The sequence below is a fragment of the Sander vitreus genome, chromosome 16, assembly GCF_031162955.1.
Source record: "Sander vitreus isolate 19-12246 chromosome 16, sanVit1, whole genome shotgun sequence".
NCBI lineage: Eukaryota > Metazoa > Chordata > Actinopteri > Perciformes > Percidae > Sander > Sander vitreus.
Window position 1 is genome coordinate 531,981 of NC_135870.1, and position 12,500 is coordinate 544,480.

At 42.0% G+C, this 12,500-nt stretch overlaps 1 protein-coding gene across 1 annotated transcript in view; it reads right to left on the reverse strand.

The window, feature by feature from the left end:
• il7r (interleukin 7 receptor) overlaps positions 1-8,675 on the reverse strand; it is a 17,054-nt gene extending 8,379 nt beyond the window's left edge. The window contains exons 1-5 of the mRNA XM_078270971.1: positions 8,519-8,675; positions 5,290-5,422; positions 3,713-3,867; positions 2,505-2,656; positions 894-1,047 (exon numbers count right to left, since the gene is read on the reverse strand). Of these exons, the coding sequence (XP_078127097.1) occupies positions 894-1,047; positions 2,505-2,656; positions 3,713-3,867; positions 5,290-5,422; positions 8,519-8,612 (688 nt within the window). The 5' untranslated portion in view covers positions 8,613-8,675. The remainder of the gene's footprint in view (positions 1-893; positions 1,048-2,504; positions 2,657-3,712; positions 3,868-5,289; positions 5,423-8,518) is intronic.
• Between the last annotated feature and the right edge of the window lie 3,825 nt (positions 8,676-12,500).

The following is a 12,500-nucleotide window of genomic DNA, read 5'->3' on the forward strand; positions in this document are numbered from 1 at the left end:
CAACTAGGATGGAGACGAAAAAGTCAGACACCAAACCAAAAGCAAAACACGTTAAATTCTGCTGAAGTTTAACTCAAATGACACATTATACATTCTTACATGTTTTCAATTTCTTCTGTCCACGTGTTTTATTTTGTCATTGCACTTTAATTTGTGAAGGTAAGGTGTTCCTTAACTAAGTAACTTAATAATTATTATTATTACTTTTTACTTGTACTTTATACTGCTAATTTAACTTGTACTTAATTAAAAGTTCATCCAAGAAATAGTACTTTTACTTAAGTTAGGTAGAGTATTGTTGTACCCTTTCCACCTCTGGTGTACGGGCAGCCTTGCACTATTTCCCCTAGCTTTGTGGAAGACTTATTTGTCGGGGGGGTTAGGCGTCCTTCCTCAAGAAAATGTGACATTTTTCAATTTAAAAAATTCAATTTCCCCATAGATTGTGTGTCTCTTTGTGGGTTTTTGGGTTTTCTTTGGAGTTGTTTTGGGTCTCTGTGGTCATTTGGCGTCTCTTTGTAGTTGGTTTGTGTCTCTTTGTGGTAGTTTATATCATTATTGTATACATTTATATATATATATATATATATATATATATATATATATATATATATATATACAGTATATACAGTATATATAATATATATTATATACATTATTATTATATCATTTTGGACTCTTATGTTCACCATATCTGTGTCTAAAACTTTAGAAAAGTTAAAGCAGATAATACATAAATAACACTTAAAAAGCTTAAAGACAAAACTTAAAGCTAAAGAAGTCTGACTACAACCATTCGATCTGAGAAAAGTATTTTAGTTACATTCATTTGGCTCGGGTGCTGCCCTAAAAAGGCTCGGGTGCTGCACCTAACTTATAATGACTCATCTCACCCGGGGGAGTGAAGAATGTGATCGTTTGACTCCAGTCGCTCCAGGTTCCCTGCAGACTGCTCACCGGCAGCGCTCGCACTTTGACCTGATACTCAGTTTGTTTTTTGAGGAAGTCCATGTCGATCACCAGAGTGTCTGATGAGATGTTCTGAATCTGAAGTCAAACAGGAAAAACACTTTCAACAATTCAATCAGCGCTGAACATCTTTTATTAAAACCCTCTGAGGTCTAAATACATTAGAGCTATCTTCCTCTATAATACTATTACAATTTAATTTGTCATTTTTTTTAAATATTCAAATAATATTCTAATATTGAATGCTCAAATGCAGCCTGTTATAAATATGTACTACGCTACTCAGGCTTATGCATTGTCAATGCCACTGTCAGCATGTGGTTGTTGTTACACGTTCTGTCCACTAGAGGGACTTCCAACGTTAGCCTGGCCTTGAAGGAGACTACGTCATGGTGCATTGTATTTCTGGCACGCCGCTCTCTGTTTACATTATATCCCACCACGCACACAGCGACAAACACAAATCAACGGAGAACTCTGTAATGAAACGTTATCTAACAAGTGTAGTGTAGCGGCTCTGTTGTAAAGGCTAACGTTGCTCGGTTAGCACAATGACATCATGTTAGAAAGCACAGCCGAAACCATTTGTCATAAACTAAGTAACAATAGTGTTAGCCACGATGCTAACGGCATTAATAACCAAGCCAAACAGTGCTGTCACTACTATTTTAGTGATTTATTAGCAACCTGTTTCTTGTTGATTGTCACGTTACTGAGAATACAGCTGTTAGAAGGTAATATATGAAGTGGAAGCTAACGCTGACAGCTGTAGGTTAGCTAACATTACCTTTAGCTGTCTCCATGAAGCTCCCAGCTAAGCTCCTATAATTTGCGCCGCAGTTACGAAACCAGAACGATTGATAACATAAGCACTTTGGATGTCGATTTTAAAGTAATGTTAAAACTATTTCCCGTCCTTCTTCTGATTTCCAGCCACAGCCCCCCCCTGTATTGATGTTACTCGGTACGTAATGTTAGCTCACAATGCCTTGTGTTTCTCACTCCCGCTAATTATTGTTCATCAGACGTGACATGAGAAGAGGGAGATTAGCTAACGTTAGCCAACCTATTTATAAAAAAAAGTCACATTTGAATAGTAATTTCAGCATTCGAATAGTATTGATTTTTTTATTTTTTGAATTATATTTGACTTTCCAACAGCCCTAAAGGACATTTTCACAGATTCACCTTTTAAGGGTATTTTTTATATGTTATTCATTTAAAAACAGGAAAACAGAGACACAACTTTAAGTTAACTTGTCTAAAATGTAAGTTGCATTAATGAGATCCTTTGTTTGAAAGCACTCAGATTATTAAACACATCCGACTTTAAACATTTGTGTTAATCAATTGGTTAATTTCATTTGGAAAAACTTCATTTATTTGTGTGTTACAAATGAAAGTAATTGTTTTAAGTTGGTCCAACAATTTTCTTTTTTCAGTGTAGATTAATCAAATTAAATATCTGGGATGAATGTTTACGGGACTTTAAAAGTGGAAATAATAACATAGCAACAGAAATTAGATTGAGTTACGATTGTGCTGCCTCCGTTCCAGATGTGCAGCTGGAAGAGTTGGTTTTCTAGTCTCAGGTAATCTCTGAAGTATGGAGTCTGAACACGGATCACGGCCTGGTTCGCCTCCGTGTTGAAAGTGACGTTCTTCACCTGAGGACTTCTCGGTTTAACTGCAGGGACACAACAAAGTTTCAAGGTATCCTTATTATCTCCAAAGGGCAATTTGGTTCATAGCCAGCAGTAGGCTACATAGACAGCAAGCAAGATTGTATGCGCACCCTGATGGTAGCAACATCATTTCGCACTCCAGGGGAAGGCTCGGGTCGGCCGAGATCGACTTGGCTTTCTAAAGGGACCTGTCCTGATACAGGTCATGAAGGTTGTTCAACCGTGTTCCAGCAATTTTGCTGCACACCTTGACAAAGCCTTGCAGGCGATTTTTCTGTTTGACAGAAAGTGACCCGGGCCAGCAGATAAAAGAAAAGGTAACAACAGATTTGAAAACTGCGTATGCATGTATGCAAATGTGCTTTTTTTACACACTGTGTGACACAAAACACAACCGTCTTATTAATAAAAATGTTAAACTTATTTTCCTGTGTCAGCAAAGTTTTGAACTGAAAATTACCCTGAAGACATTTTGGGTAAAATTGTGTGTTTTTAACAATTTATTTAAATTCTAAAATGCGTTCTTGAATAAGTTCCTCAGAAAAGTCTTCGTCAGATTTAAATTTGACCCGAGGACAATAGAAGGAAACTGATATACAACACAACACCGGGACAGTTGGGTTTAGGAAAAGATGGTGGGTGGGGTTATAAAATCAACACTTAAGGAACACGCGGGGCAAGAACGGGACATGAACCCCGGTCTCCTGGGGGACAGTCCTGTGTTGTTGGACCCATCTGCCCCCCTAACCAACCTCATTATGCAGATTCTCGGTCTTTCATACTACTCTCTACCTCTGTCACTCTTAATACTACATCATCTTACAGTTATCTGACCAATCCAATACGTAAATTCCTCTTAAGTAATGTTTGCTTCCTCTCATTTGGAAATATATGATTGCTGAAGATTTTGTTTGTGGTTTTCTTGACTGTGCTGAAATGTACATGTTCTAAATAAACCAAAACTAAAATAAAATAACTTTGACTGCCGAGTGAGTAAACCTCTTTTTTTTGTTAAACAGTGTAACATGGGTGAAGCCAAAGCTGCAAGGACCACTTACCGATCTTGGACAGGTTGACGGTGGTGGTAACGGTTCCTCCTCCCTGCAGGTGGACGGTCACATTCACAGGAACAACCGGAGTCAGATCTCTGGAGTTCACCACGTCTCCGCCAACACTCAAACACTTGATCCTATTCTCATAGTAGTTCGAGAAGCTGTGAACACAAGAGTCCATCACTCACTGAACCATTGCAATAAGCATAGATTCCAGGGGGGATGCAGGGGATATGTAGCCTGACGTGGTCATACTCAGATTCATAGTCAGAATATGAGTCTGATGCTGCTCCATTAGGCTGTGATTATGGGGCGTGTTTCAACTGAACCAGGAAAAGAAAATGCCTCTACACTCAATTGTTTTTTAATTATGGGAGAAAATACAGGTAATGAGCTGCCAGAACAGTTTTCTGTTAATTTACCGATTTATTTCTTAGACTGCAGGAAATAAAGTGTTTGACGCTGAAACTTTCTTATAATATGTCCCCACCAATGTTGAAACAAAACATATGTCCTTAAAGGTCCACTGTGTAGGAATTTCTCTCATCTAACGGTGAAATTGTATTTTGCATTCAAACAAATAGTGCTCTCTAGCGACTGGCTTTTTCAAATGCGTGTTGCAACCACGGTAGCCGTTATGTACCAAGAAGCTATGACAACATGTGTTCCAATTGTTGCTTTTTTGGCGACGAGGATTCCTTCTCCTGTGTCTGGGCATAAGTATGATCCTCCATTATGAACTAAAGTACAGTGACCAGCGCCTCTCACTGATCTCCTTCTCCGTTTCAGCTGGTTTCAGTCGCGTGGCGCTGGCTCTGAACGAAAACGCGTTGTGGATTAACTAGACAGGTAGGCTAGTGCTCTATGTCCCTCTCAGCCATTATAGTTTTTCAAAATGGCGGAACAACATGGAAGCCTCCTTGGACTTACCCGTCCAATGTAAATACAGATAAGAAATTCTTCGCTTACGAGCTCTGGGGAGCTTATTCCCTGGAGTCCTTATGTTTTTTTTTCGCCCAGCATGTTTCCTTAGATTAGGGTGGCACCAAAATCATGGTTGCAGCTGTCGTCGTGGTCCTGCTGCACGCCCTGCTACACCCTGCTACGCTCTGCGGTGCTACTACTATTTCTAGTCACTGATCCATTATCTTTATTGTGACTGTTATTGCCACTGTTCATCACCCCCCTAACCAGCACCATCAGACACCGCCTACCAAGAGCCTGGGCCTGTCCCAGGTTTCTTCTTAAAAGGGAGTTTTTCCTCACCACTGTTACACTAAATGCTTGCTCTTGGGGGAATTACTAGAATTGTTGGGTCTTTGTAAATCATAGAGTGTGGTCTAGACCTACTCTATCTGTAAAGAGTCTCGAGATAACTCCTGTTATGATTTGATACTATAAATAAAATAAAATTGAATTGAAATTGAAATGAATAAGTCAGATCATTGGCAGAGGTCATTTTACACCAATGAGGACATATTTATGAATGAAGACATTGATTTTAGCTAATAAAATACTTACACTACACAGTGTACATTTAGAACGTCTGTCCCTAAACATCTATACTGACAAAAAGGTTTTACCAAACTGTCATGTTCATGATGCGGTCGGCCTCGGCATCTTCGTCGTCCTCGTTGTTGTTCCTGCCTCCGAGCAGTCGACAGCTCAGACTGCTGCCTGTTATCAGGATGTCAGAGCTGCAGAGGATTTTGGGCTCTGACAGGAAACACTCTCATTAATTACACTCCTACAACGCTGTCACACAGCCAGAAAGAAATCATCTTCATTGTCATTGTACATGGGCAACAGAATTGGATGCAGTCATCTGCAAAAGTGTAAAATAGGTAAATAAATAAATATAAACAAACCTCCAAAAGTCATTTTTAAACTTATAAAAAAGAAACTTTTTTGAAAAGAAAGTGAAGACACAAAAGCAAAGCCATACAAGACATTCAGTGCAGGATTCATCTTTAAAACTTAAGTAGCGCTTAGAGCAGTTTTGTCTTTTAGATAACAACTTCTCCTGAGTCTGTCTGTTCGTGTTTTAATTGTCCTGAAACGTCTGTAGTTCACACAGCAGAGAAAGTCATTGTAAGAGTCCTTTTGGTTTATGATTTTGTGTTTTTGGTTTCAACCTCCCCCCACTCAGGGCATTAGTTTGCTGTCAGTTACAGGAAACATTGATTGATTGATTATTGTCAATCAAAGGTCCACATCTCATTTTTATTCCAGGTCAAAGGTCTAGAACAATTGGCGATAACAAAATACCATTTAATCAACTCACTTATAACTTTAAGCAAAATATATTCAAATTGCGTTCTCGGTTTTCCTGCTTTTTTCGAGTTTCATGCAGTAAAAGGACGTTATTGCCACCTTATACATCTGAATGATTTACTCCACCTGTGCAGTTTTGAATGTATAATTAAACCCACCTGTGTGTGGAGTATTGGTTGTAATTGTGCACACACAGAGGAAGGGCGCTGCCCGAAACATCCATTGTCTTGCAATAAACTATCAAACTGGAGTGCTGTCCTAGATGCATGCATAGGTGTAATTTACAGGGGGGAATCAAAACTGGCAGGTGCAATGCCCCCAAAAAACATATTACAATTTCCTTTAATTAATAACCTCATCACCATATCCTGATGCAGAAAAGGCACAAATTGTTGCAGAAAAATTCACCAGAATGCAGAGAGAAGTGTTTGATATGCTTAAAATTTCAATTGTGCTCTAAAGTGGAGATCTCAACCCCCCCAAATGTTCAACCTCGCTATATATAAAACAACGGTTTGAAAAAATATACTGCCGTGCGAAAAAAATAGCAAAAAACTGCCCCATTTGAAAAGACCTGCAGGGTCCTATCCTGCACCCGGCGCAGCGCAGCACAAAGCCCGACCCAAGTGTCTTTGCTAGTTTAAGACCGACCCAGTTGTCAGTTTCCCGTCCAGCGCCCACGTCGTTTAAATAACAAATGCACCTGCACCCATCTGTGGCCCATGCTGGTCTTACAGGGAGGTGTGTTCAGGTGCATTCTGGGCGTGCTGGTCTTACAGGGAGGTGTGTTCAGGTGCATTCTGGGAGTATTGCTATCTTGAGGCAGCGGGAAGTGATGGCACCATTGACCAACAAAAACCTGGTCTAAAGTCAATAACGCAGCATTTCATTGTTATTTTAACAGAGCATTAGTAAAATGCTCCTAGGCTCGTGCACAGCACGTGCACACTATGCTTGTTACACACACAGGGACGCACAGCAGCACACACACATGCAGAAGATTACAGATACAAATATTACGGTGCAAATCCTCCATCATAACAGCAATGCTCCAAGGTCCAAACGCGCCTGGCTTTTAAAGGGAATGGGAGATGATCTCTGATTGGTTGATTGCATGTTACGCCCAAAACACACCTCTGATTAATGAAGACACTAAGAACAACCCTTTAGAACCATGCACCCGGCGCATGGACCCTTTTTCCCGCCATTAAACTAGCAAAAGTTGATTTGGACACGCCCTAAACACACCTGCACCAGGCGCTTCACGCCGTGACCTCAGATCATTAAAATAGGACCCGCATTGTGTTTAAAAGTTGGGACGGTTGTGTTTGATAGGACAGTCAAACTGGAAGTCTTCGAACCTACGCTGACATCACACAGCATTGGTAAGCACAGTAAGCAGGAGTTCCCCTTTAAAGCCAGAACTTCCACAGAGTCTACATTTACAAAAACCACCAGTATGAGTTTAGTTTTACTTCAGCTTCTGAAGTTTCACTTCAAACCGCAAATATCTCAACAATCTGATCTGACAGTTCGTCATGAAGTTTAGCTCACATATTTTCCAGAGAATGACCTTTTAACCTTTTCTTCTAGCGCCAGAGTTTAAATATGCAAATGAGGCATTATCTAACGCTACCTTTTGGTGAATGAAACACTAAATATGTATTTTGGATGTTAGTTTTCACACTAGTCTGAAAGAAGATATGGTATGGAAGCACAATGGACCAAAAATTTCTAATTAAAAGTGATGTGCCTGATCAGCTGGGGAGGTTTCATGCTGACATCTGTTAACCTGCAGGGTCTTCCCCTAAAATGCAGCGCTGGAATGTAACTAAGTACATTTACTCCAGTACTGTACTACAGTCCAAATGTTGAGGTACTTGTACTTTACTTGAGTCTTTTCTTTTCATGCCACTTTCTACTTCTACTCAGCTACATTCATCTGTTCCAGCTTTAGTTACTAGTTACTTTAGTTACTCCGCTACATTCATCTGTTCCAGCTTTAGTTACTAGTTACTTTAGTTACTCCGCTACATTCATCTGTTACAGTTAGTTACTAGTTACTTTAGTTACTCCGCTACATTCATCTGTTCCAGCTTTAGTTACTAGTTACTTTAGTTACTCCGCTACATTCATCTGTTACAGTTAGTTACTAGTTACTTTAGTTACTAGTTACTTTACACATTAAGATTTCTGCACACAAAACACATGTAGTTTATAAATCTGATGTTTGATTCTAAAGTAAACTAGCCAACAATATAACGACTACAAGTCAGCTGAGAGGATCAGACCATTAAACACACAACTGGTTGGGTCCTACACTTTCTTCAATGGGAGGAGACACAGAAAGAAAGACAGAAAGAAGGAAAGACAGCAAGTAAGGAGAGACAGAAAGAAAGACAGAAATGAGAGACACAGTGACACAGAGTATTTTTTACAGTGTGGTATTAGTACTTTCACTGAAGTTAAGGATCTGAATACTGTTAAAGATGTGTGTGGACATTGAACTGATGTTGAACCAAACCCAAATGTTCTCACCTGTGTCGGTGTCTCCGTCTCCGCTCTGAGCCTGAGTTTCAGCCGGCAGAAGCAGCAGCAGCAGCGCAGCCACCCAGCAGCCGGACAGCAGCATGTCGTCGGCGTACGTCCTTACAGCTGCAGAGCTGCAGAGCTGCAGTGTGAAAGCTGCATCTCTGCTGAGGGTTTTCTTGTCAGCCGGCAGAGAGAGAGAGAGAGAGAGAGAGAGAGAGAGAGAGAGAGAGAGAGAGAGACAGAGAGAGAGAGAGAGAGAGAGACAGAGAGAGAGAGAGAGAGAGAGAGAGAGAGAGAGAGAGAGAGAGAGAGAGAGAGAGAGAGAGAGAGAGAGAGAGAGAGAGAGAGAGAGAGAGAGAGAGAGAGAGAGAGAGAGGAAGAAGGAGTGGCCATTGTTCTGAGGAAGGTGCTGTGGTTTTTTTTTTTACTCCTCTGCTCACAGGATGTAAAATCAGAAAACATCTCTGCTCAGCACACAGCTGACAAGATCAGCTATTAACCCTACACTCTAGTCTAGGCTACATCTACATTGATACGTTTTGGTTTAAAAAGGAATATCTTTCCCCCTCTCATTCCCCCTGCTCTGGTGTTTCCCCCTCTCATTCCCCCTGCTCTGGTGTTTCCCCCCTCTCATTCCCCCTGCTCTGGTGTTTCCCCCCTCTCATTCCCCCTGCTCTGACGTTTCCCCCTCTCATTCCCCCTGCTCCTCTCATTCCCCCTGCTCTGACGTTTCCCCCTCTCATTCCCCCTGCTCTGACGTTTCCCCCTCTCATTCCCCCTGCTCTGGCGTTTCCCCCTCTCATTCCCCCTGCTCTGGTGTTTCCCCCTCTCATTCCCCCTGCTCTGGTGTTTCCCCCTCTCATTCCCCCTGCTCTGGTGTTTCCCCCTCTCATTCCCCCTGCTCTGGTGTTTCCCCCTCTCATTTCCCCCTGCTCTGGTGTTTCCCCCTCTCATTCCCCCCTGCTCTGGTGTTTCTCCCTCTCATTCCCCCCTCTCATTCCCCCTGCTCTGGTGTTTCCCCCTCTCATTCCCCCCTGCTCTGGTGTTTCCCCCTCTCATTCCCCCTGCTCTGGTGTTTCCCCCTCTCATTCCCCCCTGCTCTGGTGTTTCTCCCTCTCATTCCCCCCTGCTCTGGTGTTTCCCCCCCTCTCATTCCCCCCTGCTCTGGTGTTTCCCCCCTCTCATTCCCCCCTGCTCTGATGTTTCCCCCTCTCATTCCCCCTGCTCTGGTGTTCCCCCCCTCTCATTCCCCCTGCTCTGGTGTTTCCGAGCCCCTAAACCGGAGACATTTGGAAACACTTCTGACCCGTTTTGGTTTATAATCTGCGGGGTTGTGTTGCAGTCTCAACAGCTGCTACCGGAGACCTTTGGCAACGCCAACACTGACGCCAACGTTTCTCCTCCTGATTGGGTCTTAAAAACCAAAATGTAGCAATGTACATGTAGCCTTAGGCCATGATTACACTTGCTGTCTTTTTTGACAAGAAAAAGTTGACCACGACGCTTTGTAGTAAAAGAAAAAAAGCTGGCAGTGTTTTGGTTCCAAAAAGCAGCCAAGAGCGTAAGACTTTAACACAGGAAACGTTGCGTGTTTGTGTCCAGGGAGTGTTGTAATCCTAACCTTGATCTTTTCTCTAATCTTAACTACTCGTTTTGGTGTCTAAACTTAACTCGTCGCATGACGCTCAGAGCTTGTTCTCCTGGACAGAAAAAATCTCGGTTTATACCGTGTCACTGTCACCCAAGACCACAGCAGCTGCTGCTCTGTAGAGACTAGCGAAATCAATCTTTAATCTTTGATTGATAAAATCCGTAAATCAATCTTTTAATACATGTTCCTTTCTTTTTTTTAAGATTATGTTTTGGACATTTTAGCCCGTTCCTTTCTTCACAGACTCTATGTTTCTTATTTCTCTCTTCATGTTCTGGGTTGTTAAAGAATTGTAGGGAACCCAACATGCCGAGCCCTCTTTTCTGGCCTTCCTTTGCATGTTTTTATTTAATGTCTCTCAAATGTATCATTGTTGCTAACTACATCAAAAATCTTCTTCCATGTTTGTGAGACCAGATGTTGTGAAAGCTGCAGCCTGACTGAGTCTTCCTCTCTGTCAAACAGCGACCATGAAGCAGAAATCTAACCCTAACCTACAAACCACTTCCTGATCTGTTTTGTTTTCAAATGAGGCCACTTTGTACACACGACTCTCACTTTACTACCAAGGCCAAAAACAACTCCAACAGACACTTCACGTGTTTTTCACCAGACAGAAACAAGCCGTTTTAACTGGTTTTTGCACCAGTGAAGGGCTGAAACTACCGATTATGTTCTGGATGAATGGATGATGAATGGATGATGAATGGATGATGAATGGATGATGAATGGATGATGAATGGATGAGTAGTTCTGTCTCTAAAATGTGTGTCAGTGTTTCCCAAAGCCCAAGATGACGTCCTCACATTTCTTGTTTAGTCCACAACAGATATTGCACATGTAACTGATATGAAATGAGGAGCAGGGAAACTCCCCAATTACAGTAACGTGAGTAATTGTAATCAGTTACTTTCCACCTCTGCACAAAACAACAAGTACAATCGTCTCGCTCGAGGTTTAAACGGAGACACGTCATAAACAGGAAACATTTTAACGTTGAATGATGAACATTACTGTTGTGTACTGAAGAACATCCTGAGTGTTAATGATTATTATTTCTGTCGCAGAATGTATTGAACATATTATTAGCAAATATAAATCAGCCTTTTTGTGAAAAAAAAAAACCCACATTGATGATAGGCTTACTGGCCCAAGTATAAGGATTCACTGTGTTCACATGTATTTTTAACATTAAAACATGATTTTTAAAATCATGCCAACAATTATTTAATGGCTTGGTATTCTATGCACTAGGCCACCCACATGTTTTTGTTGTAGGCCCAGTTTAATATGCAACTTTTATACATTTGGTACTATATATGTAGTAGGGGGTCCCTGATCCGTTTCTCTCTCAGTTAAGGGGTCCTTGGCCTAAAAAACTGGGGTGGTGATGGAGCAGTGACTATGACACATGCCTTTGGTGTGGGAGATCTGGGTTCAATTCCCACTGCCATACATCAACCAATGTGTCCCTGAGCAAGAGACTTAACCCCTAGTTGCTTCAGAAACATGTAACCTCTGACATATGTAGCAGTTGTAAGTCGCTTTGGATAAAAGCGTCAGCTAAATGACATGTAATGTAAAACATTGAAGACCCCTGACGTAGACTACACCACTGGATGTTATAACCTGGGATGCAGCCAATGAATGTGAAGCATGAAAGGCCTCTTCACGGAGGACACGGACCTTTAACCTTCCACTGTATTGAGGAACAGAGAAAGCTGCATTGCCATTGGTGCAGAAGTAGAGTAAACAGCGAGTTAAGTGTTGGTTTGGCGCTCTGTGCAGCGCTCCACCGCCCCCGCCTAACCACACGGCCTCAGCCTCCTATCTCGGCTCCACATCGCAGAACATCTTCAGCTGTGGTTTCTAGTGGCGGCCGCCTCCCTCTCTGGAGCTGGTGGGAATCTGGTGAGACATCGTTAACACCCAGATCAACAACGCTGCAGCAAGTCTTTCAACCACAGCTCCACTGAAGGAACAGTTGGAATAGTTTGAGAGAAAGTCGGAATATTTTGAGAGACGATGACGTTCTTTTGGCCCCTGGCGTTTGCCTATCCTGCCTGGCCCTGACGGAGGCCCTCCCATATGTACAGACATATACATCATATAGGTGCAGAGCAGCACTTCTATTTCTGTCAGCCATCGGTACGCCTCCAGCATCCCATCAAACAGAAATATCTCGCTGAGAGTACAAGATGAAGCCACAGCAAACTGAGTGGCTGTTTGAAGCCCGAAACTACAGACGCCACATGAAGGTCTGAACCCTACAAACACTACTTCCTGCAAACAGAGAGACAGACAGAGGGACAGAGGGACAGACAGACAGACAGATGG